The sequence below is a fragment of the Apodemus sylvaticus genome, chromosome 20 (assembly GCF_947179515.1).
Source record: "Apodemus sylvaticus chromosome 20, mApoSyl1.1, whole genome shotgun sequence".
NCBI classification, from domain to species: Eukaryota; Metazoa; Chordata; class Mammalia; order Rodentia; family Muridae; genus Apodemus; species Apodemus sylvaticus.
The window spans coordinates 42,288,298-42,315,138 of record NC_067491.1 but is presented as its reverse complement, the minus strand read 5'-3'; the positions used below and the strand labels follow the sequence as shown (position 1 = coordinate 42,315,138).

At 43.2% G+C, this 26,841-nt stretch overlaps 1 protein-coding gene across 3 annotated transcripts in view; it reads right to left on the bottom strand.

The window, feature by feature from the left end:
* The window catches only part of Cfap54 (cilia and flagella associated protein 54), a 301,539-nt gene that overhangs the window by 139,557 nt on the left and 135,141 nt on the right, over positions 1–26,841 (bottom strand). For 2 of the 3 annotated variants that reach the window (XM_052165291.1, XM_052165292.1), the window contains exons 40-46: positions 15,861–16,013; positions 14,573–14,767; positions 12,295–12,382; positions 11,799–12,008; positions 9,327–9,393; positions 6,435–6,617; positions 1,568–1,654 (exon numbers count right to left, since the gene is read on the bottom strand). In XM_052165291.1, the coding sequence (XP_052021251.1) occupies positions 1,568–1,654; positions 6,435–6,617; positions 9,327–9,393; positions 11,799–12,008; positions 12,295–12,382; positions 14,573–14,767; positions 15,861–16,013 (983 nt within the window). The remainder of the gene's footprint in view (positions 1–1,567; positions 1,655–6,434; positions 6,618–9,326; positions 9,394–11,798; positions 12,009–12,294; positions 12,383–14,572; positions 14,768–15,860; positions 16,014–26,841) is intronic. The other variant, XM_052165294.1, reaches the window with a different exon arrangement.

Below are 26,841 nucleotides of genomic sequence, written 5' to 3'. Positions count from 1 at the left end.
GAGTGTGTATTATGTAAGTGTGTCAGTATGTGGGTTGAATGTGAGTATATGTGAGTGTATGTGTGTGAGTATGTATATGAGTGTGTGTTTGTGTAAGCATGGGTGTATGGAAGTGTTTGAGTATGAGTGCATTTGTATGTGTGTGAATGTGTGTGTGAGTGTGTATGTGTATGTGAGTGTGTTTGGGTGTGTATCAGAGTGTGAGTGTGTGTGTGTGTGTGTGTGTGTGTGTTTGTGTGTGTGTGTGTGTACCACAGGAATGACTGGTGCCTGAGGCAGCCAGAAGAGAAGGACATCAGATCCCCTGGAACTGGAGTTACTGACCCAGACCCAGGTCCTCTGGAAGAGCAGTGAGAGCTCTCACCCACTGAGCCAACTCTCCAGCCCCTAAATCAGCTCTTTTGAAGTGATCTCTTTGTGAAACATTTGTTGGGATAAAGATGATTGTGTCACAGCATTTGAGTGGAAACATGTGACATGATGGTCAAGATACAGTTTAAGCTCAAGAATGCTAAATATTTTCTTTTAATTATTTTTCTTCCTTAAATTTCTCTGCTTTCCATAGTGCTCATTAAAGGAAATTATAGCTGGGGGGTGGGGGAGAGGGGAAGGCCTGGGTTAATGTGCTCATGTGTAAGTGTGGGGTGGGGCACAGCTAGGGTTGAATTCCACATTAGCTCTCAGAAGGTATGGAGCAGGGGACAAAACTGGAGGGCATTGAAATGATAGAAAGAAATAAACTACAGAAATAAACTAAACCAAAGGGCAAACACCCAGCATGGGTAACGAGGGAAGAAGGCAGGCACTCCCGAGATCCTTAGGGCTCCTGTTCTATATGGAAGTCAGGCCAAGAACACATGAATCTCTAAAGCAAAATGGGGAAGTGAAGGTCTGCTCTTGTTAAATCAATTACCAGAACAAAGAAAACACTGCTTATACTGTGAAGTATGCAGAAGCCCTTAAGAAGAGAGTTTCAGAAACCAAAACACTAGTCAACACCAGGAAGCCAGTCTCTCAATAAATAGGAACGTCCAGACTATCTTGTGCTGGGTAAATCTTGTTCCCAAGTAGAGATGTTCCTTATTTTACCATGGCCCAAGCACAGCGCTGTCTAAAACAGAGGTTCTCAATCCGTGGGTCATGACACCCCTTGGCAGGTGGAACAACACTGTCACAGATGCCTAAGGCCATCGAAAAGCCCAAAGGTTTACACCATGATTCATGATGGTATCAAAACTACAGGTATGAAGTAGCAACAAGAATGTGTATATATTGTGCCCATGGAAGACAGGAGAGGAGGACATTGTTGAGCTTCTAACTGGAACTACAGGTGGCTGGGAGCAACCCAGAGCGGGTCCAGGGATCTGAACTCAGGTTCTCTGCAAGAATGGTAAGTATTTTTAACTACTGGGCCATCTTCCCAGTTGCCCGAGCTGCATCATTTTTATATTGATATGATACCATGTTCTTAACATTTTATTAATAAGTATTAGAATCAAATGAAGGCATCCAGTACTCTTAAAAGATAAAGAACATTAAAAATATGAAAAGTCTGTCACATACATACCTTGAGGAGTCTTGCCTCTAGATTTCTCACTATGTCTTGGCAAATGACAGACACAAAATATTGGTACAGTGCAAGAAGAGGCAGAACCTACCAGGAGAAAAACATTCTTTGTTTTAAGATATAGCTTAGCAACTTAATAGACCAGTAATCCAGTTTTGCCAAATGTTAACTGTAGGATGTGCTACACGAATATCACATTTCCACATTAGTAAAATACATTTTGTTTTATTTGTTTTGTACAAATAAAAAATGGTCCGCTGTATTAGTTACCTTTCTTATTAATGCAGTAAAATTCCCGGCATGAACAACTGAGGGAAGGAAAGGGTTACTGTAGCTCTAGTCTGGGGTGTCCAGGCCATCCTGGGTACAGAGGGTCATGGCTACAGAAGCCTGAGGTAGCTGGTCCACACTGCAGCCTTAGTCAGGAAGCACAGAGATAAATGTTGATGCTCAGCCTGCTTTCTTGCAGTATGAATATTTTAATAAATCCATGGGCGGGGTTCTTTCCCACCTTTGACCACTTATGTTCTGGATGAAAGACACGCACAGCCTTTGTATTTTAATATGCCTTAGGCAATTGCCTAACCTCTATGTTGATAGCATCCAGTTTCCCATCAAGAACTCTGAGTTACTATTTACTAATTTCTATGTTCCATCTTAGCTGCTCTTAATGCCAATTAGTCTGGGTTCTCTTGGCACAGAGCCCAGGGCGCTGTCCTTGCTTCCCTCCCCGCTGGTGGCTCTTGTCTCCTCCTGCACACTCTTCTAAGGCTGGGAGGCTCTCCCCTCTCCTCCTCTTTCCTAGTGCTCCCAAGCTCAGGACACCTAAACCCCACCTGTCTCTTCTCTCCGACTACTGGCTTCAGGCATCTTCGTTTACCAATCAGAATTAACCGGGCTCTTAGTTAGGTCTAACATAGGGTCCCTCAGGGTCTTACAGTTAAATAGTTTTGGAGGACCCAAATTAACATTAAGATACAAACAGTATTAGGCCAAACCCACTCCACTTTCTCCTTTTCAATGAACCTCATTGTTTCCATGGTGGGTCTCAACCCCATCAAGTTGAGGATCAAAATCACCCTCCACATTAACATATGCTTCCTAATTTTACTAGAACTTGAAGATGCTATCAGAGAGTTCCCAGGCCAAGTCATTTGTGACCCCAAAGTGAGGGGCACATCTCTAAGTACAGAGAAATTCAAGTACAATTAATTCTGTTCTTTTAAAAGTAATATCAATGTAAATGTGTAAGGACTAGAAAACATGCTATTAAAAGTCATAGAACTTAAAGTAAAGGGTTTCATTCATGCCCCCCTCGATAGCTCTTACTTATCGACTTATCTACATACTGTTCCCTACAATGTCTTCAAGCAGCATCTTTCTGTGACAAAAGTGGAATGTGCCTCATGTATCAGATGGGCACTGCTGAGTGAGAAGGAAAGCTCTTCCTGGTCTGCTCCCAGCCTCTACAGAGCAGATTCCACTGACTAAAGCCAAACTCACCCTTCACTTAGCATTTCATTGTCCTGCAGTTAAATCCACAGCCCAGTTATTCCTGAAGACTGTGGATGTGTGAATGACCAGACTGACGTGTCAGAGCAAGGGGTAGTTTGGCCTAGATATTGGAAGAGCTCCTGATCTTAACTCAGACCAGAAGCTTCCTTTCTGTAGCTGTACCTGGCAAGCCAAAAGGTGGGATTCCATGTTTAGTTTTACCTTCTCGAGACTGAGGCACCCCAAGGCCTTGTTCATGTTAGGAAAGAACTCTATCACTGTACGATGTCTCCTGACATCTTTGACTTTTATTTTATTTTGAGATGTTTCTTACTAAGCTGGCCGAGTTAGTGTTTAAGTTGCCTAAAATCTGAGGCAGGCCTTGAACTTATGACCCTATAGTCCCAGCCTTGTGAGTAACTGGGATTATAACCAGCACACCTGGATGAATCAGATTATTGTCTCAGAGCAAAGTCTGAATTTTACAGAAGTCTCATTTGCCAAGAAGCTTTTCTCACGGTCAGGATAACACAGAACAGAAACTGCTTACTGCTTCCGTCTGGTTGGAGGACATCTAATGGTGGGTCAGTTAGAAGCTACAACCAGTAATCACTTTTGTAAAAGATTGGAATTAGTTCTAAATGACTTTGAACATAATACACTTTTCGACAATTATGCGCTGCAAATGTGAAACAAAACCTTTTCTACAATTAATGCAGCACAAGACACCAAGAGCAATTACCTTTGAGATTTAGTTTCTCTTCTTTAATGAGAAATAAAAACACACTATTTCATTGCTGCCTATTGCTCAATTATTCAGGAAAAACATTCTCAATTTCTGAAGCTGTAGAGGGAAAAAAGTCTCATTTCATTTTTAGCACAGTGATATGGGTTGCATATGAATATGGGGAGGTAGCTGGGGGCTCCCAGGGGATGGAAATATATCCCAATCCAGATGTGAACTGCACTACAGGAAATAGAGTATTGTTGTTTGTGTTTTTTTTTCCTTAAGTAAACAAGTCCTTGCCAAATCTTCCCAGTGTTAAAAGCACTTACAACCCTCTTCACTGTTCACAGGGTTTTATCATTTCACAATTTATATCAAAGGCAATAAGTATTTTAATATAAGAAAGGAGCTGAATTAAAAAGAACAAGTATACCATCTCTCTTTCCCTCTCTCTCTCTAGAGAGAGAGACAGACAGACACAGACACACAGACAGACATATAGGCATAGATATGAAAGCTGTGTGGAAAACCAGAAAAAAAGAGGAAGAATAGTTTCCAGATGCAAATGTGAGAGGGGGTAGATATTTTTTAGAATGGATAAAAGTAATACAATCAAGGAGAGATGAGCAAGAGAAAATAAAAGCTGGCCAGTGTCTAGAGCATATTAATTTATTTTTAAGTACAGTCAACTTCGGGTTTGTGATATAGCCTTTGATTTCTTTCCCCAAAAGGGGAAAATTGATCTATATTTGGATGTTGGGGATTCTGGAGACATTGAAACGTATCTGCCTTTTATTTCACAGTTAGGATGTGTTGTTCTTGGATGAACCTTTGACAGAGAAGATATAGGGCATGGTAAAGATAAACTTAACTCAAAGTTTGGTTATTGACAAGAACGACTCAGAAACCATATGAGTCTTAAATGCCCTCAATTTCTGTCTGACATCAATGATTCATTCAAGTCAATTGCACCACATGTCCTAAGGGAAAGAAAAGTGAAGAGGGCACAAAAGAACACAAAAGTCCAACAGACACGTGGCGTAAACAGGACCGGCAGAGACTATGGAAATACAGTCTTGGGAGTTCAGGTAAGAATATACAGTAAGTATGATTTTACAAGTTGTAACCAAATGTATATTAGCCAAACCTGCAAAGTAGAAGGTAAGTTAGGAAATGTATCACGGTAAAATAAGAGGCTTTATAAGTGGAGTGGAAGTAGCAGAACACGGTGTATATGAAAGCCACAGTGGGGAGGTGTGGGGTGAAGAGGTTTAAAGCAGGAAGGAGAAGAGGGATACTGGGGAAGTGAGGAGGAGGCTCAAATAAAGCTGGGATTGTGTGAAAAAACATAAGAAAACAGAACACTTGGTAAAATAATAATAATAATAATAATCAAAGAGTTGTAATGAAGGTAGTCTACGTGGGCAGATAAAGCTGTCCCAGATGTCATAGGTTCTCAAAGGAAATCCTAGTGGTGGTGGAAGGCTAGCTTCCCGCAAGTCGACAGAGGACACCCCAAGAGCCCCAAAACAAAACAGGCAATTTCCACTGCAGTGGGCAGCTCACCAACTAGAGCCTGAGGCTCTGTGATTAGGATACCATTCACTGTGGTCATGGCACATCAGGAAATCAAGCGGGGAATAAAACGGAAGCTTCCTCCTGGCTGGCTGGCCCTCACAGTCGCACGAGCTGCTAGGCCAATGTGTGGGGCCGAACCGTGAGCAACTGCCTTACTCAGCCACAGACCGCATGCGACGCTACTGACCTACCATAAACGAGGTGTCTGGTGGTGTGATCAGGGCAACTCTGCTAGAGGGGTGACCAACCCAATTTCTCATCAGAATTGAGACCTGTTATACCGGGAGGTGTTCCCATCCAGTACACAAGAGCCAGTAAAAAGCCTGCGGCGGTAGAGTCGTGGGCCTGAGTGAGGAAGCTACAATAATCCTTCATGAGTGCTGTCGTCAACATGGCTCAGAGAGTCTTCTTTTTGCAGGGGGCAGAGACGTAACTGGTCAAGGTCTTGAGGATAAATGACAGTTTAATGCTTAGGCAGAGACGGGACGTCTGTATCAGCTGCAAAGTTCAGAGAACACTACGGAGGAGAGGCAGAAGGAACATAAGAGGACATACAAGGAGGACAGGGAGAGTGTGATGGAATGCTGTCTGCACACCAGGTGGCCATGGCGCCCCTGACACACAGCAGCTGTGAGTACTTGTACAAAACCTGCCTGTGATTGAACCCAGCAACGTCCCATCACCTCGAGGAAGAGAGTCAGGAGGTCCCACTTCCCCCTGAGGACTCACAGGCAGTTAGGGGTAAGTAGGACAGGAGAGTCTCCCAAGCTCTAAGGATGGTTGGAGTAGGGTGGGGACATTTTCTTCAGTGGTGTAGGCACTGCTAAGGTTCCCACGGTCCTGTAAGCAACCTCTCCTGTTGTAAGCTGGTCCGGTTGCTAAGCAACCCTAATGCAACACACCGAGTCATTAAAAAAAAAAAGAAAAGAAAACCCATGCGAACAGAAAAATATGATCAGAAGACATTGTGAAAAATTTGTAATAAAAATATTTACCCCATCATTACACATAGGTAATTAATGATAGTAAGATCATAAAAAAGAACTGTTGGTCTTACGCATCACTTACTATGAGATTGTACTTAGCGTAGTGCAGCTCGCGGATGACGTAGTACAGGCTTGCGATAACACTGCAGATGTCAGCCCTGAATTTGTCCGAGAAGAGCTCGATGCCGGGGAGGAGCTGCGTGATTTCGTACTGAGCATAGCTCCGTTCAGCTTTGGGATGTGGGAGTGTGGTACGAAGCAGACTCTGAGAAGTGAAATAAAGAACCACAGTATCTCACCTGTACCCGTGGGCAAGCAAAGACAGCACATGCGCCACCTCCTGGAGGGCATTTATTGTGTTCTGTGTAGTACACGTCCCAGTAAACAGTGCTTATTAACATTACCACCACCATAGGTTCCTAAGGCTGTGCTCACTCCATTATAATAGTACACTCACTGTTTTCAAACCATTGTGATATCATTGTGTTATCATTTGGTGAGGCCTGTGCTGTGTGCTCCTGGTAAATTCTGTGTGAATAATCTCTCATTTAATCCTCGCCTAACGCACTCTTAGAACAAAGGTTTGATATTTCACAAATGAAGGATTAAGCAATTAATCTATGAGAGTTTACACAGTTAATGATGGAATAAAAAGATTACAAGCCATGTCTATTTAACTCAAAATACTATGGTATTTGACTATAGGGGAGATGGTAATTGAAGACTAAACCAGTCAGCAGAGATTCTAAACCACTCTCTCTTCTGTAACTTATATGAACAGTATGCAACATGTTAGGTAAGATATATTGATAAAATCAAATTTTGTATTTGGAAGTATTTCTTTGATTATTTTAATGTTTAACCATTAGCTAAAGAGAAAACATTATGAAATCATTTTAATGTGTATTATCAAGGAAATTTTCCAATTTGATTATTATTAACATTATAAGGAATCCATTTTTCAAAGATGAATGAAGCTGTTGGGAGTCTGAATATCTCTAATTTGCTTTGTAAAACCACTTTTAAAATTAACAGACTTCTCTTCCTCCCTGAGAACCAGCTGCAATCCTACCGGAAGGTGCAATGCAAACTTCCAAGGGAGAAAAACAACTATTATTCCTGCCTAGTTATGACATTCACAAGCGAGGACAATTACCAACATAGCACGATATACTTCAGGGTGGAACGGTGACATTTTTAGCTTGTCAGTAACCATCAGCTCTGTTGGACTTAAGACCTGCCCAACAAGAGGAAAATCAAAACCATGCCTAATACTGGCAACCTGGTCAAATCCCCAATGCTGGGGAGTCATGGCCCTCAGGGGAACACCTGCCATTGTCACTTTACTGAGTCAGCATAATTCACCAACCGTGTTCTGCTCATACCCAGAAGAAGCACAACTCCCTCATCAAAGGACAGAGACCATTACATAAAAGCACAATTTGTCAAAATTCAGAGAACAGCTAATTGTGGGAGGCCCAGTCCGAATGGATACATCTACAACACAACCCCGGTACCCAAGGGACTCAAGAACACTGAGGAAGGGAGGGGCAGAGGGATGGTAGGAAGAACGAGGAAGTCTGTGTCGAGACGATATCCTTAAAAATGACAGAGAGGTAACACCCATGTAATATGAAATATTACTACATTAGTAATGCTCTACCTAAAATGAGCCTGAACCTGTGAGGTTTATCTTAGAAGCTGGTTAATTATTTTTTAATTAAAAATGTAAAATGAAAATTAAATTTATCATTTTCCTTTATTCCTTTCTTAATTCCCCAAGGGATAGGCTGCCTAACAGGACCAGAGCAAAAACAAGACCAACAGACATGCTAACACGGAAGGGGAAATCCCACAGGCTCCCACCCATAGACAAAGAACGAAAGTTAAGTGAGGAATACTTAGAGTCAAAGAGACAGTCTTCCAGGGGAAGAGACCCCTAATTTGTTACCCAATACTAAAAGGTCAGTCTTGAAACCACATACATACAAATAACAGTAAAGGGATTTAGTAGGATATATGTATAGCAGGGGGTGGGTGGTGAGGGCATATTTTAGGAGAGGATGGAATTAAGGAAGGGCTGAAGGAAAATGATAACTTTTATTATCATTTTAAATTTTTAATTAAAAAAAAATTAGCCAGTTTCTAAGATAAACCTCACAGGCTCATGCTCATTTTAGGTACAGCATTACTAATGTAGTAATATTTAATATTACATTAACCAAAAAGGTAACCCTTTTTGATCATATACTTTATAGAACATAAACAGTACAGCTGAGGGCCTGAAGAGCAAGCTGAGGTGCGCTCTGGGGCTCAGAGCCAGGCCACAGTTCCACTTGCTCTTCGAGCCGCACGCTTCTCTTGCAAACACACGTATTGAGATGTAAAAAATACTGTAAAGTCCGACCTTAAATTTGAAGAATTTATCTACCCAGATTTTAGAAGTCATCAGCCAACTGTAACACACACAGCAAGGGCATCTGTCAGTCCATCAAAGCCAACAGGACCCTTGGCAAAGGCCCCCTGGTTACATTCCGACTCTCTGATATTGTGATTCAGATAAAAGCTCCTTTCTTCTTCTTTGGGGCGAGAAATCTTGAGAAACACCAGCAGTCCTATGGCTTTAAACCAGTTTATCTCCGGCTTCGCTTATGATGCTCTCTAAGGCGGCCCGGCACAACTTTATAGAGAGAGATGAGGTAACCCTGGCAACTGTGTGGAGTCAAACAGACCGGCTCTATACTGATAACCCACAGAGCGCCCACTGAGCATAGGAAACTCAGTTTCCCTACATGTAAAACTCTACACATTAGAGGAGGAAAGGTACCAAAAAGGGACCATCCTATGCTAATGAGGAGGGATCGCGCCAGCCGAATGCAGCCCACTCAGGAAAAATGAGAGTGTGGGATTTCAGTTTCTAGGTACTTTACTAACATCACTCAAAAAAAAAAAAAAAAAAAAAGTAAACTATTACCTGAAAAAGCAACGCAGACAATATACAGCAGTTGATTCTTTTCTTAACATTCGCGGTCTTAATAAACCTAAACAATAGTAAGAAAAGCCAATTAGTAGACAACATTCCAAAGTTTCTATATGAATGTATTTGGAGCTATGTTTGGGACTCAGAAAATATTAGCGAGGGGAAACATATGCAATACAACTTAAGAAAAAGTATAGAAGAAAATGAAAATTACCCCAAATCCTACCACTGCAATGTTTGATTTTCTTCTAGATTGTTTTCTTATAGTTACACACAGAGACAAAGGCTGCTTCATATTAAGATTGAAATTATACCACAGACACTTATATATGAATATACTACATAAGCCACTTTTCTATTTGTGGATTAAATAACCTCTATGATTATTTAAAGAACTATAGTGATTTATTGTGTAGATGTATCATACTTATAAAAATCTCCATATCAGATTATTTTTTCTTCAAAGGCTAAGGTAAATGTTGTAAGTTAAACTTTGAGTGTGTATCTTATTAATTCTACTAGGCAAATCCCTAGACTACAAATTTCTGGTTAAAAAAAAAAACAGAGGAATGAGAAGGTTTTCCGTGAATATAGTTAAATAATTGCCCCCAACGGCTGTGGCCATGTGGCGTGTTGCCGCTGGTTACATTAAGCCTTTCCAACCAAAATGAAAATCACATCTTTCCACTATGATTGTCTCCTGTTAGGTCCCTTGGACCAGTTTGCATTTCCTTTATGTGACTCTTGCAACCTGCCTGTGCAGCTATAAACCAAATTATCTTCTCTTAAATCTTACTTAGATAAATAAAGGCAGGCAGCCGGCTTGGCTCTACTGAGTCCTTCTATGTGTCTGTCAGAGGGGGGCTCTGTACTCAAGCGTGGCCTCTGCCCTGAGGCATGAGAACAGTAAAGTCCCCACGGACCCATGTCTCCCCTGAAAGTCGCACTTGCAGCTCGGAGCTTTTTTTTTTTTTTTTTGCTTGGAATCACTGGGAGATAATTTTTAAGAGTCCAAGCTGAGGTGCTCTCAGCAATGACCATTCCTTCTCGGGTGCCAATCCTCCATTCTTGATTTGTAGTCTCACACCAAACTCTACCAAGGAACGGGTCGGCTCTCCGTGTTCACGTGTTTGTGTTTGTGTGTTTGAATGTGTGTGTGTATCTGTTTGGTTTTCAGACTGAGGACAAGTTCCCTCCCAGGGATACAAAGTCAAAATTGATAGAAGGGAGCATTTAATACTGTTTCTCTACCTCCAAAAGTAGCAATTTTGTGAAAGCCAGAAGAAGTTTTTCTGTTTAATATGCTATGTAGCTCAGAATACAGTGTGGCGTTTTCTTCATCACACCCTGAAGGTGGACGAAAGAAGCGACTGCAGAAAAGACAACTCTCCTACTCTGGACGTTCGGAATTTCCTACTTGTTATGTGAGTTGTTAATGTTGCGCAAGGCATTGTGATAAACACGTGTAGAAGGATGAATCGCGGCCAGAGAGACATGAGTACCACAACCCCAAGAACTTGGGAAAATCTTAAGAGACCATGCAGATGCAGTTGTAAAGACCTTGAGGTGGGGTAAATATCCACAATTGTCTTGACAGGTCCAGTGTAAACAGGCTGGTACTTGTAATAGAAGGACTGGAAGGACGGAGAGCAGAAGGAAATACGAGGATGGAAGTAAAGGCTGGAGAGGGCTGGAGTGGAAAAAAGAGAGAAAGGGTAGAAAGAGCAAGACATTAGTAACTGTGGATTGAAAAGCTTAGGGGAGGTCTGTAAATCACGAAAGTGGACCCGAAAGCAGTAGAGGTCCAGAGAACGGACTCTGCCCTGGACTCTTCAGAGGGGCTGTTACCCTGCAATGCCTTGACTTTAGGATTTCTGAACTTCCAAAGTGTTAAGATAATACATGTGAGCTTAGGCTGGGGCTGTAGCTCAGTGGTCAGTGCTCACCTAGCCTGTGAGGAACACTGGGTTAATCCTTAGCACCAGGAAGCAACGGAAATGTGTTTTGTTACAGCAGCAGCAGGGAACAAATGCTACTGTATCTATCATGGGGTGGGGGGTGGGAAGGAAGCTCACTGTGTTACGACTCCCGGTGACCTCAGAAACGTGAGCACACTAAATCTTTAGGGAGGCGCTCAAATGGAAACGATTTAACAGGTCAGGGATGGGCCTTCGTTTCACGTGATTAGTGGATTTTCGTAAGAAGAAGAGATTTAAAATATGGACAGATCCGGAGAGAAAACCACATGAGGAGCAGAGGAAAGTGACGGCCTACAAGCCCCAGGGAGGCCTCAGGAAGGCGGCAGCCCCGCGTCACTCTTCCACATCCGGTCTCTAAAGCTGGAACGGGGCAAATGTCTGTAGCTTGAGGGCGCCCACCTATGTTGCTGTTACGGCAAAGCAAGCAAGCTTGCACCTGGGTCTCCCCACCACAGTCTCCAGATGAGGGCACTGAAGCCACACTCACTGCGCTATCTTCGCTGAGATCACTGCCCCTTGCAAACAGCCCCAGATGCCAAATTTTGATAGAAATTCTTCACTGTAGTCTTTGAAACCAGGAGGTGAGGAACTGCTGGTGGCACTGGGAAGGGAGGTGCCAAATTCTTTCCAGTTGTGCAGCACGTCTGGTTTTCTAAAGATGTCGTCAAGAGCTTGGCTCCAACATTTAAAAGCAGCCCTAAGACAGAGACGAGAGCACTGAGTGGGACGTCCCCTGGGGCCAGGAATCAAACCAGCCTTCCAAGAGGAAAAGCAAGAAGATGAAGGAGGTGCCCAGTGCAAATGTGAGAGGGTGAAACTACGGTGATTGTTCCTTGTGATGGCCCATTTCAGGCCGTGTGACCAATGAAGCAGAGCAACGCTGTGCTATTGTAGAACTCACATTATGGGGGGAAAAGGGTTTTCCTATTTTTTTTAATCAAACAAACAAAAGTGTGTGTCTTTACAAACTTCTGGGACAGTACCTTTTCTTATCTGCAAAGATGAGGAGGCTTCCGAGGGAATGCAGCGTCTGAACTTTAAGGCTCCTTTGATTGCTGGCTTGGAGAACATCTGTATTTTTAATCAAGTTAAAGAACAAATGTCAGTTCGAAGGAAAATATTCCCTTTATGTTTGCAAGAATATTCTTCAACTGCATTATTTCTTAACTGTGGAGATTGCAGTGGGGAAAAAAAAACCTCAAGCTAATAGTGTTTTCAAATGCCATGCGCTATATATACCCAGAGAGACAGCAAACGGGGCTCTGTTTGAACACTGAGGGATTTGAGATTTGATCTAATGTCCCTAGAATTGCAGAGACTCCATGGAAAATCAGAGTGAAGCCAGGCAGGCAGAGGTGGTTACTGAGACTTATCAGGGAGTGGGGCAAAGGCCAGAGATGTAAGAATGAGGCTGGAGTTTGGTTTTTGAAAGAGGACTAGGAGTCTGGAGCGGAAGTAGTACCTAAATTCTAGAGGGCCCTGATTGCCACTTGGAGAGACACAGAGATTGCACTATAATGAACAGAAAGGTCCAAAGAAAGGTTGATTTTAGCAGAGGACTGACAAGATCCCAATATATCAGATTTTTTTTCCTTTTACTTCAATGGGTTTGGAAGAGTATTGTATCAGCTCTAATAAGTGCATATGTAATTAGGGTTGTCTAGCCAGAAGAAATCAACAGATGTGGCAGGGCTTTCCAATGATTACAGCACCAGATCCTAGAGGGCATTTCTGAGACCTCAGGCAGGGCTTCCCTGCTCTGTCACAAAGGAGCATCCGCTGGAACATGGCCGGTCACAACCGGGGATGCAGGATGTCTTGCAGAAACTTGCCCCACAGTGACCCAAAAATAAATAAATAAATAAATAAAAAGTGAGATTCCTGTTTGTGAAGTCTGATATCTAACTTTGTTTTATAAAGGTTTCTTTTTAAAGGTATTCTTGTTTGATTTCTAGCTGCCCTGAAGTTCGCAGAAATATAACCACTGTGGTGCTTAGTGGTTTTGTTGAGAACCAAATTCATAGTGCTTATAGAACTTAATTCCCCGATATAGCACACCTGTGTCAATCTATACCTGTCGTCATGGAGACCCCTCAGGCGGCATGGGTGCACACTCACTCTCACATTTATATATTAAACCACGGGATCTAGCCAGAGAGTCGTTCTGTGTTCACCCTATTTTACCTTTAAAGCTCCACAATGAAATTTCAGAAATCACCTAGCACAAAGAATATATGGATTGCTGGTTTTACTTTACAACGTAAAGGGAGTGTTATACAATGTCTGTAGCAGTGGCGAGGGGCGTCACTAGAGGTCATCATACAATATGGGTGAAGGACACCCTGCCATCAGCCTCAGAAGGATCTCTCAGTTCCAGCAAGACAAGAACAGAGCCAGCCAGCGGGGTGGCCTAGAACCTTGCAGTGGTCAAGAACAACAGCCAGGTGAGTCAGCAGGAGGCTGGGGGTGGCTTCTGCCTCTAGAATGCTCTAGCACAGCCTAAATGGCTGGGATACATTCAAGTTATTTCATCATTATTAAATTTTTAATTCATTTCTTATTAGTGTTTGTGTATTTGTGTGTGGGGGGTGAGAGAAAGGAAGGGAGGGAGAAAAGGAAGAATGGACAAAGGGAGGGAGGGAGAGAGACAGAGATACAGAGAGACAGAGACAGAGAGGGGGAGGTGCTGGCAGGTGAGCACATCCCATGGCACAGTATCCATGCTAAGGGCAGAAGATAACTCTGTGGAGTCAGTTCTCTCCTTCCACATTTGCAAGGGTTCGGGGATTGAACAGAGGTCTCTGCCCTTGCACAACCAGCACTCTTCCACTCTTCCTGGCTCAGCCATCTCATCTCTACAGCCCTCACCTTTTTTTTTATGCAAAAAGCAAGAATTTATTGTTCCAACATGTTGGGGTCGCCCTGCACATGCAGAGAGAACGACCATGCGCAGCCCATCCAGCAGGCCGTTTTTTTGTTTTTGTTTTTGTTTTTCTTTTTCTTTTTTGGATTTGGTTTTTTTCAAGACAGGGTTTCTCTGTATAGCCCTGGCTGTCCTGGAACTCACTCTGTAGACCAGGCTGGCCTCGAACTCAAAAATCCGCCTGCCTCTGCCTCCCAGAGTGCTGGGATTACAGGCGTGCGCCACCACTGCCCGGCTTCCAGCAGGCCTTTATATAGCCCTCAGGGCACATTTCAGGACCAGATGCAATCTCACATTAACACCAAAGGTCAGACTGACAACTAAAGGGTTAGCCTTACCAATAGTTTGATAGTAGGAAGAAATGACCAGCCCCAGCTGTGAGAAGGGAAGTTTGCTTTTCTCCACTGAGCTAAAAACTCTGAAGTTTTCTTGAGAAAGGTCGGGGGGTGTTGGCATGTGCATCTCTTCCGTTCCCAGGCAAAACTCCACCTTCCCTGGCGTTAATTTTGAAGTATTTATCCCTCCTCTTTCATCTAAAGGTATAGGAGGGAAAAAGAAAAATGTTAAAGTGGGAAGAAAGGGAGGACAAAAAGATGGAGGAAATTTCAGGGAAGGATGGGCGTTTCAGATGGACATTTCTTTCTTTTTTTTTTTAAGATTGATTTATTATATGTAAGTACACTGTAACTGTCTTCAGATGCACCAGAAGAGGGTGGCAGATCCCATTACAAATGGTTGTGAGCCACCATGTGGTTGCTGGGAATTAAACTCAGGACCTTTGGAAGAATAGTCAGTGTTCTTAACCACTGAGCCATCTCTCCAGCCCGGGTTGGACACGTCTATGGACAGACAGACAGATGCAGTTTTCTTAGCCCTGGGGTGGGTCCAACAAGAAGTCTGAAGTCTGCAGCTCTCCGAGTTGGTGGCCTCTGCACCTTCATGTTTCAGGAAAAGCACCACAGAGGGGAAGCCAGCCAGGCTAAGGCACTACAGAACAGACAGACAGACAGATAGACAGGCTGCAGAACTACAGAGGGGCAGCGGGCTAGGCTAAGGAAGAGCTAATATTCTGCTTTCTTCTGCAAGCTGGGGAAAGTTTGAGCCTGCCTTTGTAAAAAAGGAAAAAGAAAGAAAAGAAAAGAAAAAAGGAAAGGAAAAGAAAAGAAAAGAAAAGAAAAGAAAAAGAAAAGAAAAATAGTTTCCCATAGCTAAGTTTCTAGTTCTCCTAAAGGAAAATAATCATAGCTCTACACCTGCAAAGAAATCTCCAAGAACTCTGAGAACTCTGAGGCATGGAATCAAAGCTTTATTAGACACTATTTCCCTTCATGTGCACTCTACTCCAGGAAGTTGGCAAGTTGAGAAGAAAGTTTAAAAAGCAGGTCAGGTGTCTGGGTAGAATAAAGTATGTGTGTGTGTGTGAGTGTGTGTGTGTGTGTGAGAGAGAGAGAGAGGGGGGAGAGAGAGAGAGAAAGAAAGAGAGAGAGAGAAAGAGAGAGAGAGAGAGAGAGAGAGATATGAAATCTGCTAGACAAGATAGAAAATGGCTTCCAGGAGAGAAGCATGCTGGGAAGAGAGGATGACCCAATCTAAGTACAGATCAAGGAACAGAGAATGAACCTTTACCTTGTGTCTGTGCAAGAAATAAAGAAAGCAGCTTTCTGCTGTGTCGGACCGATCTGTTGTGATATTTGGACTTTTCCAGGGTCTCTCTGAAGCATCTCAAAGTGTCGTTCACATCCAGGGGCACAGAGACAATCTGTTTGGCTTGTTTATGCTCTGAAAAAGAGAACATTACCAAGGGATGAGAGCAATACCAAGCCAACAAGTCACCAGACAGTTGTGACTCACAGACCTTGGCCCAGACACGCAGTTGCTGAATTCAAAAGCCTCAATCTCTAGCAGGCATTTGACACATAGGTGAATTTTTTTCTTAGCATATTTCAAAGTTTTAAAATTTTGTATTCTTATGAAATGCAAATAACTTTAGATCTTGCCAATTTTCCTTATGAAGCCTCCTACTTTTTCATAAAAAATGAAATAATCTACTCTTTTTCAACAGCCTCTTCAAAGCCCAGGTGCCTTGGGAAACAGACGAAAGGAGGGGGAAAAAAATCCTGGAGACTGGCAGTGATGCCAGAAGGGAAGAAAGAGGCCATAAGAGAGGAGAGGCAGCTGAGGCTGTGTGGCCCTGGAGTTAATCAGGCGCTCTGACATGAGGCAGGGAGGGGAGCCCACGGGAAAGACGCTGCTAGGCCTCTGGGCAGAGAGTGGACTGGGCTTCAGAGCAGCTGCACACAGACGAGAGCTAGTGGAGAGTGGACTCCCAGGATTCCGAACTGAACGCCTAAGGATTTACTTCTTCAGAAAGCCGAACAAGTAAAGCGTCCATTAAAACGTTAATGTTTTGGTAATGTAGACACTCCCTAGTTCACAGAACACCATGAGGTTAAAGGATGGGACCTCATCCTTAAAAACTACCTCTCCTAGCTGGCTAGATAAGGCTTTCCAACACAGGAGAATCAATGTCTCATTTGTAAAGAGAATGCAAACTCTCTTTAAATGATAAACTCAAAGAAGTAAAGAAGACACAAATAGACAGAGGCAGGAAAGGGTATGCTGATACCTCTCTAGCCCCAAGTCTAATAAATTACTATGATTGGTTGAATCCTAAAAACAAGCACAAGAGATATTGGCCATTATTACCCTCGTTTTACAATAAGACATGGAGGGGCCTGGCAGATCAGCATCATACTCTAGAATTCAAGGAAGTGGTCCTGAGGACACAGAAATATTTTAAGCCAGTGCCAGGACAGACAGACAGTAGGGATGGTGTGACGTTCAAGACACAGTGAGCAAACCTGGCTATCCTGCTGCCCCCAGTGCTGAAGCCTTCATTAAAGGAGTTGCCTTTGTGATCATGGTATCGCCCCTGCCAGGTAAGTATGGGCATATACCCAGAGGATTCCCCGGCATGCAATAAGAACACATGTTCCACTATGTTCATAGCAGCCCTGTTTGTAATGGCCAGAAGCTGTAAAGAACCCAGATGTCCCTCAACGGAGAAATGGATACAAAAATGTGGTATATTTACACAATGGAGTACTATTCATCAAAAACAATGAATTTATGAAATTCTTAGTCAAATGGATAGAGCTGGAGAACATCATACTAAGTGGGGCAACCCAGTCTCAAAAGATCAATCATGGTATGCACTCACTGATAAGTGGATATTAGCCTAGAAACTTGGAATACCCAAGCCATAATCCACATATTAAATGATGTCCAAGAAGAACGGAGGAGTGGCCTCTGGTTCTGGAAGGACTCAGTGCAGCAGTATAGGGGAATTCCAGAACAGGGAAGCAGGAAGGGGTAGATAGGGTAACAGGGAGAGGGAAGAGGGCTTACAGGACTTTCGGGGAGTGGGGAGACAGAAAAGGGGAAATCATTTGAAATGTAAATAAAAAAATATATCGAATAAATAAAAAAATACAAAAAGAATTGTTTTATGTTTACATTTTAATAATCAAGTTTGAGCTTGTTTTGTGTGTGTTAGCAAACCTGAATTTTAATATATGATCTAATATAAAAAATAATATAAAAAAGGAGTTGCCTTTATTTTCTGTGTTGGAGAATCATGGATGTGCTTCTGAACAGGACTCACACATACAATGGGTATCTTAGAAAGCTCAGGTACCAGCTGCATTCATGCAGGCTTAGCACAGAGAGGTGCAGTGGGTGAGAGACTTTCTCTTGACGGAGGTTTGTGACATGGCCACCAGGGAGAGCTGCTGGGAGTAAGGGCAGATGACTCAATGCCCATTCCATGGAAAATGAGGAATCAAAGGGAGCTGGGGAGATCTGGAGAAAACTCATTGAGTCCCTGCAACCCATGCCTCTCTGCCCACGGAGGCCCTTGTTCTAGAGAGTCTTAATTCCCTCCTCCTTCGGGCGGTCGTTCTCGCCCTCTGTGAAATCATTCCCAACAGCATTCTTGCCGCGCCGCTATTTCTCCCGTCTTCAAAAATGAAAAGCATTCTCTCTGTTGACTCTTTCATTTCCCATCAGGCTATCATCCTGATTTCTCTGTTCAACTTTATAACAAAGTCCCAACCCTAAAGACAGTTGTCTGCACTCATCCTCATTGCTTCCCGTCCCCTCATGAACTCACCTCAGTCACTCACGTGTCTCCTCTTTAGAACAAGTCCATGCCCAGCCTAAAGGCTAGGTTCTTCTAGCTCTCTTTCTCTCTCGGCCTTGGAACCCCCGTCATTTTTAAATGCCTTTTTAACTTCTTAATTTATACTTGCCCCCTCCCAGAAAGATCACCCTTGGTCTTGTGTTTAAATAGCAATGTTCTGGTGGATCCCAAATTTTTATATCTGGCCCCAACCCCTCCTGGAACCCTCACTTACCTATCTAACGGCCCACATTGCTGTGAGATCAAGAGACAAACTCAACCCCAACATGTCCCCCAGCTGATATGATCTCAGCTTGATGTATGCACACACACACACACACACACACACACACAAAGCATCTACTCCTTCCAGTCTTTCCCATCTCAGCAGAGAATGGCTTCATCTTTATAGATGTTCAACCTAAAGCTAGAACCACCTTTACCTCTTCTCCTTTCCAGCCCCAAATTAACTACACAACAGTGATAGACTCGCCTCCCTTCAGAAAATACCTCACGTCTCACCATCTCTCAACGACTCCTTTCCACTTCTACTACGATGAGGGCCTGCCACTTCCTTTGGAATTAAAACAATTGCCTTACAAACTGAGCCACCCTCGTACCCCAGCTATGCCTACTGTATGCCTCCAACATAGTTTCTAGATGATTCCTTTTAAAATGTAAACTCTCTTGTGTCACTCGATGATCCAAACCATTCTGCTCTCTCTGTCACCTTCAGAAAACCCTATACTTCTTAGAACACCCGTATGGGAACCCACTCCTCAGACTGCTCTGCCTGCCTCCTACTAGTTCTACCCTTTATTGTCTCATCTATCATTCATGCTTCTAGTCCGCAGGCTTAACACAACTGCCTCACTTTGGTCTAAAATAGTGGATCGCAACCTATGGGTCAGGACCCCTTTCACAGGGGATGCATATCAGATAAACTACATATCAGGTATTTACATTACAATGCATAACACTAGCAAACATTGCAGTTATAAGCTAGCAATAAAAATAATTTTATGCTTGGGGGGGTCACCATAACATGAGGAACTATATTAAAAGATTACAGCAATAGGAAGGTTAAGAACCAGTGGTCTTGAATATTATTCTCTCTGGTATCATATGTCTTGAGTTCTAAACTCATGGTTATTGCTTAGCTAACACCTTCTTAGTGAGGCCTTCCTCCATCCCCCTGATTACAACTATTTCTCCTCCCAGACTATCTCCAAATCACTGTTGTGTTCTGACATACTGTGCCTTACTTGCTCATTGGATGTCTGCAATTGAGTGAGGTTCATTGAAGACAAAGGCTTTGACCATTTTGTCATTACTATGCCCCTAGTAACTGCTATCTGTTACATGATATGTGCTCAAAGAATTCTGTTAACAAGTTAATGACTGCAGGTCTTCAAAGCTGTATGGCTTGGGTGTGTTTTATTAGGAATCTCTTCTGTAGGTTCCTCTCAGTAATCTTGCCTCAGTCTCCCACTTTCATATTCTCAGTAAAGCACAAGCTGTTTTCCTCATACCCAATCTCTCACACCCCTATCCTTAGCTACAACACTGTCAAGTCTGTGGACTGCTAGTGGTTTTGCCCTTTATCTTGCAAGAATTCATTAGCTTCTAGTTGTTTTTATCTTCTGCTAAGAACAGAGAAAGAAGAAAAACAACTAGCACAGTCAGTTCTGGCTGCTATAACAAATTACCATAGTCTGCATGACTTATACGCAAAAGAAACTCATCTTTCACAGATGTGAAGGCTGGAAGTCTTAGATCAGGCTGCCAACATGCTCAGGTCCTGGTGAGGGCACTCTCTCCTGATTGCTGGCAGCTATCTACAAAGGCTGTCCCTATCATGTCACAAAATAGACCTAGCCTGCTCTCCTGTGCTTCCTTAAAAAGACACAATTCCACCCATGAGGACTCTACCCTTAAAACCTCCTGACCTCATAACCTACTCACCTCCTAAACGCCCTGCCTCTAACATCACATTAGGACTAGAATTTCAGCACATGAATGTTGAAGAGACAGAGACATTTGGCCCATAACAACAAGCCAAGAGAAGTCTGAATGCTTTCACATATTAGTAAAAAACACATCCATGAAATATTAACAGGAGGGCTGCCTAAACAAGACACGGACAATTCCACCACCAGCTAACATCCCAAATGCATGGGTCCCATCCTTAGATGAAGAACTACAGAGAACTAACAACTACTGAGACAGGTGTCTGAGTCTTCTCCAGGGCACACCCCAATTGGTTATTCAATACAAGCTATCAGTCCTAAGAATTTATACTACAAACAAGAAACATTAAATGATTCAATAGGATGTATTTATATATTTATTCATTTATATGTGTGTGTGTGTATGTGTGTAACAATAATTTTAAAAAGAGGTCATAAGCTTAAGAGAGGGGGAACAGAGAAGGGGTTGGATGGAGGGGAAATAATGTAATGTTTTAATTTTTAAACTAAATAAAATAATACAGGAGAGTTACTCTCTCCAAGCGTAACTTTTAAATATCCATTACATTTTGTTTATAACATTTATAACCTCAGAGGGTTACTGCTTTCCATTTTGTGTCAAGAACCTGGAAAAGTATCTGTTTTTAAATAGGCATTTGATGTAGGGAGACTCCCATCACTACAGCTACACACACATTTTTACAACCCAGGCTTGTAGCACTTGGCAACTCTGTTCAGCAAGATGGAAGTCCCACCAGCTTGTATCGCCTAATGATATTAGGCGCCTTTGCTTATTGTTGGCACACCAATGAAACTGCCCAGTGATGTCCTTCTCATAATGTGTCCCTGTTGTGAAGTGTCACATGACTGCATATATGGAACACTTATGCGTAGTGGGCATCATGTCAGGCACTGAAGAAATATAACCAAACAGAACATGGAACCGGCTCTCAAACAAACTGACAGGCCATGCACTCAAAGCGTAATTAAACTAGCGGTCAGAGTGACCTTGTCCCACTGATGATTTGTCCTTATCCAACCTCTATTGATAACTGACTATTCTTTGTATTTTTCCTAGGCTGTTTCACTTTCTTTTTTCATTTCCTTCTCCTTATTTTTAAAAAAGAGCTTTAGCACACCTTTTCCCTTGTAACCTCATTAGGGTTCTGTTGGTGGTAGGAGTGGGGGGTGGTGTGGTTGTCTCCCGTTTCGATGAGATACAACGATCAAAGCAGAAAGAAAACATCCTGAGTTCCAGGCTCATCCCCATGGGTCCCTCTCAAGGGGACTGCCCTCTGAAATTTTCCACAGATCATTCCAGAAAGTATTTGAAAGTCCTTGATAGTATTTCAATAGCTTGGCATGGAAAGGGCAGAAGAGGAGGGTAGGCGGTGGGCTATTATGCATTTGGCTGTACCCATGTAGAAAGGAAACGCTAATCATACCTGAGTGCCGGGTCTACCAAGGAAGGAACCTCGAGAGGAAGGTGAAGTCGGCCGTCTACACACTTGATCATATCCATTCCAGTGCCCGGAGACATTAATAAAACATAGCTGCCAAAGGCTGAAACTTACAACACACCTAAGGATTCACTAGCCCTATCAGAGAACTTAAAATGTCAAATCAGATCAAGACTCAAGATAGAGGCCATGGACAGAATGTTAAAAAGAAGTTTCAATAAAAGCCACATCTAAGGTTATCTCCCAGATGGAATTTAATGAGCAAGCAAGCTACTCTTCCACCCAAGAATAACCTATAAAACAAGTTAGTCTCACTTCTTCAAATCCTGCTGAGATTATACCAAATTACACATGCATTATTAAACAGTTGAAGGGAGAATAGGATGCTGTTAAATAATGAGAACACCAAATGTCTCTAGGCTCTGGGGCATCACAATATTTGTTGTGAAGAATTAAAAGCGTTACCACCAAATGTTTTTATGCCACAAGAAATTCTGAGGTCCTAAAAGCAGTGATCTGATGTGGAACCTATCACGAGTGGACTATAAAAGAAAATTATAAGCATTTCATAGAGATAGACCCAAGACCCAGCATAGTTATAACCATGTTAATGAGCTGAGTTCAGGATACTCAGAAAATTTCAGCATCTTAAACCCCAAAAGCATGGGCCAAAGTTGCTTGTAGCTACACGGGCCTCAGATTCTTTTAAAGAGACTTTAGTCAGAAGATGAGTTTGAAAGAGCTCGATATTAAACCTGTGAGTGTGTTGGTTGTGGTGGAATTACCATACCACCTCAGTAATTTAGAAGAGAGTGCTTACTTTATATAATCACTGAAAAATACCAACTTATTTCTTGAGTGCTGTGTATTTAGAGATGACCATAGCCTAGAACACACAGTGCAAAAGAGGCTTGATAGCTCGGCAGAACAATCATGGATGGAACACTTAGCCCAGCTAGGGCTTGAATAAAAAGGTCCCTCTGCTTACCAGTAATGTTTCATTGTCTTGTCTGTAATGTGAATACAACAGCATCTACCTCCTAAAGCCATAGATATTAAAGAGTCTATATAGAGTTCCAGCTGGGTCTTACCATTGCCATATAACACTTTCAAATGTTTACTTCCTCAGCCATTCCTATTCTGATCACAGCCTGCAGGGTGCATACTTTTAACACAGTTGCAAATCAAAGGGACACTGTATGCTAACTTCACCTCCCTTCCCTTTGTCCCCCCAATTACCCACCCCACCCCCAACAGTCTAATAACAGGCAACAAGCATGCTTTCAGACAGAAAGTATCCATCACCAATTAGCATCTACTTGTGCATGGGGCTATGATTTTCCCAGTACGCTGTTCTTCCCTGCTTTGACAAGGGTCATCATTTGATTACAAGCATGGTTGGCACATTTTCTCATGACTTTAGACATTCCATGCTCCGGAGAGCATGATAGTTGTTGATTTGAGTAAGGATCCTACAACAGGGGACATACTCCATCCCCCAAGGTTTGTAGACAAGGAAGACTCACAGTCCTCAATGGGAGCATCATATGGGACTAGAAGATAATGCTCCCGGTGAGCCTGGACTCTGAGGAGAAGATCATCTCAGAAAACCCATAGAGGCACAGTCACCAGCAGCATCCTCTCGCCTCAGTAATGTTTTGCAATCATCTCCCTTTTCTCCCACTTTCCTCTTTCCTGCGTCTACTTTTGTCTTTCTCCTGAAATCTCCGATCTTAGCGACCTGCCCTAGGCTGTGCTCTAAAGCAGAATCCCTGAGAGAATCCCTCCTACCCAATTAAGAATGCCTTCACCTTCCAGCCTTATAAACCTCCCTGCATCGAGCCTATTTTTTCACCCTTCCTTTCCACCTTAGCAGAAGGAGCACCCCATGGTCCAGTCTGCGCCCCAGTCTCTGCCTCAGGGTCCTTGCTCCAACAAAAGCCACTCTCTTCTGTTGCAAGGCCCTTGTCCTTTGATGGTTCATTCTGTTCAATACGTAAACACACTTCTCCCAATATAAAGTCATATATAAAACTTGGTAAAACATTTTCAAGGCATGAGCAAGCCCTGCCCTCAGCCCCACGCTTTCTGAAGGATGATTACTGCAGACTGAATCCCTGCAGATACAACTCAGCACTGCTACCCACACACACACACAACACAACACAAAGATTCCCACTGTCCTCATCATTTCCACAGTCACAAGGTCATCCCTTCAACAAACAGATACTGAATCCTGTTGTGTCAATGACCACTTGCATTTAATAATGGGGCCCAGCAACCAGTAAATGCAAAACAAATCCTAAAGCATGAGCTCTGACTGATGGTGAGATGTACTCCATGAGACATTTGCTGGGTAAAGGAACTGAGAGGAGTAGTTTTAGGTGGCACTGTCAGGGCAAGCCTCCTTTAAGAAATGAGATGTGGGACTTGAAGGGAATGGCGGTTTCCAGGAAGACACCTGGTATGGGATGCTGGAAACAACCAACCAGAACAAGGCAAAGCTATGACAGCAAAGAAAAGCAGCCAGTAACAATGACCCCAGACTGCCAAATGAAAGACACAGACCGTGCTAATCTTGTAACCCGACTGTTTGACTATTGATGCTTCCTCTTCCTTAAAGCACACTCTCTCCCCTCCCCCTTGTACTCTCCTTCCCCTTCCCCCTCCCTTTCCTTCTGCCTCTGTCTCAGTTTCTCTCTGTCTCTGTCTCTCTGTCTCTGTCTGTCTGTCTGTCTGTCTCTCTCTCTCTCTCTCTCTCTCACACACACACACACACAGACATACACACACACACACACACAGACATACACACACACACAGAGACATACACACACACACACACACCTTGTGTGCCCTCTTCTCAGATATTCTGTTTCCACCTTCCAGACTGTGTTCATGACTCATCCACAGCATGTCCTTCCATGGCTTTCATCCACAACAGTCACTGAACCCAAGTACTCTGACCCTAACCTCACAGAGAATCAGAAATGCTCCCTTTGAAGTCAGTTATGGCCATGCCACTTTGAGCAATGTGATGTCAGCAGACTGGTGGGTCACTTTCTAATTGTAGCTTTAAGAGCTCCTGTATCATTTACCATATCTCCTTCTAGCCTGAAGAATGGAAACAATAAAAGTACTGTACGCAATACCTGAATAAGATATTCAAAAAGCATCTATGCAAAAATCTATATACCAGCTGTATACCTCTTTTTCAGGGGGTTGGGGGGATAGGGTAATTAAGTAAATAAATGAAGCTAGGGACTGGAGAAATGGCTCAGCAGTTATGAACATGTGTTCTTGCAGAGGATCTGGGTTAAATTCCCAGCACCCACAAGTTGGCTCACAACCATCTTCAACACCAATTCCAGAAGATACCTTCTTCTTGTCTCCATGTGCACCAGGAATACACAAGGTGCACATATATCCATATAGGCAAAATTATACACATAAAAGAAACAAATCTTTAAAAAATAAAAATAAATTAATTAGTGAGCCTAAGCAGTGCCCTTAGCCCAAAGCATATGGTACATGCACATGTAGTCAGTCAAAACTGTGCTCACTCCGCACCTATCAGACAAACTTCCCAGACTGCAGCTCTGGAGTCCTGTTTCCTAGATGTCTTAGGGTTTTATTGCTGTAAAGAGGCACCATGACCAAGGCAACTCTTATAAAGGACAATATCTAATTGGGGTTTGCTTACAGGTTCAGAAGTTCAGTCCATTATCATCAAGGCAGGAACATGGCAGCATCCAGGCAGACATGGTACTGGAAGAGCTGAGAGTTCCTCATCTTGTTTTAAAGCCCACCCCCACAGTGACACACTTCCTCCAACAAGGCCACACCTCCTCCAACAAGGCCACACCTCCTCCAACAAGGCCACACCTCCTCCAACAAGGCCACACCTCCTAATAGTGCCAATCCCTGGGCCAAGCATATTCAAACCACCACACTGGCACAGAAGCTGTGTCAAGATGCTTATTCCACCATGATGTCAGCAGTTCAGTATTCAATCTTACTGAACACAGACACAGAGGCAATAAGTAGACCTTTCTCACTGTAAGTTCATGAGATGGAGGGGATCATCTGTCACCATTAGAGATCCAGCCACACTATGCTTTTTGACTGACGTTGCTGACAATCCCATTGCTAAATGGGATATCCTTGGGTCTATACTCACCAGAATGCTCCCCGACTTCAACCACCACCAATATACACATGACTTAACAGTGTTCCAAACCACCTCACTCAGAATGCCACATTTATACATCCAACCACCTACCCAATGTCTCTCCTCAGGTATTTGCCAGCCATCTGTTCAATACCTCTCTTTTGGTATTCATCAGCCATCTACCCTATGCATGTCTCTCCTTGGGTATCCACCAGCCATCCACCCTCTGCCTCTCCTCGAGTATCCAAACCAAACTGGAGATGCAATAGCACCCCTTGCCTCTGACCTGTGCTTCCTCGGGTTGGTTTCCTGTCTGGGTAAAGATATTATAAGCCTCCCAGGATACCTGCTGCAGGGTCCATGACAATGCAAACTTCCACAATCCTCATCTGCCCTTCATGCCAAGTCAGGAGAGAATGAAGTCCTGTGGCCTTCCTCTCACTTTCTTTCCTGTCTGTTTCCTCTACTCTAAACTGCTCAGCTGCGGCCGCCGTTCATATCCAAGCCAGGAGCAGCAGCTCTCTGGCTCCCAAGTGGACTCCTTTGAATATATTTCTACATTGCTGCAGAAGATTCTTTGAGGAGACTTTTGACCCTTTCCCCCTCACATCCCCTTGCCTGGCTCCCTCTGTTCTACAGAAAAGGCGAAGATCCCTTCATCCCGCTCCCTGGAGGGCTTTACTGCCTACTTCCTGCTGACCTCATTGACATTTTGCTTTTCTGCAGTCTTTAGTGGTGAATGCCAGATATTTGCAGTTTACAGCAGCAGAGATAGTAATGATATTACCAATTACAATCCCACCTTATTGATCTCCCTCAACAGACC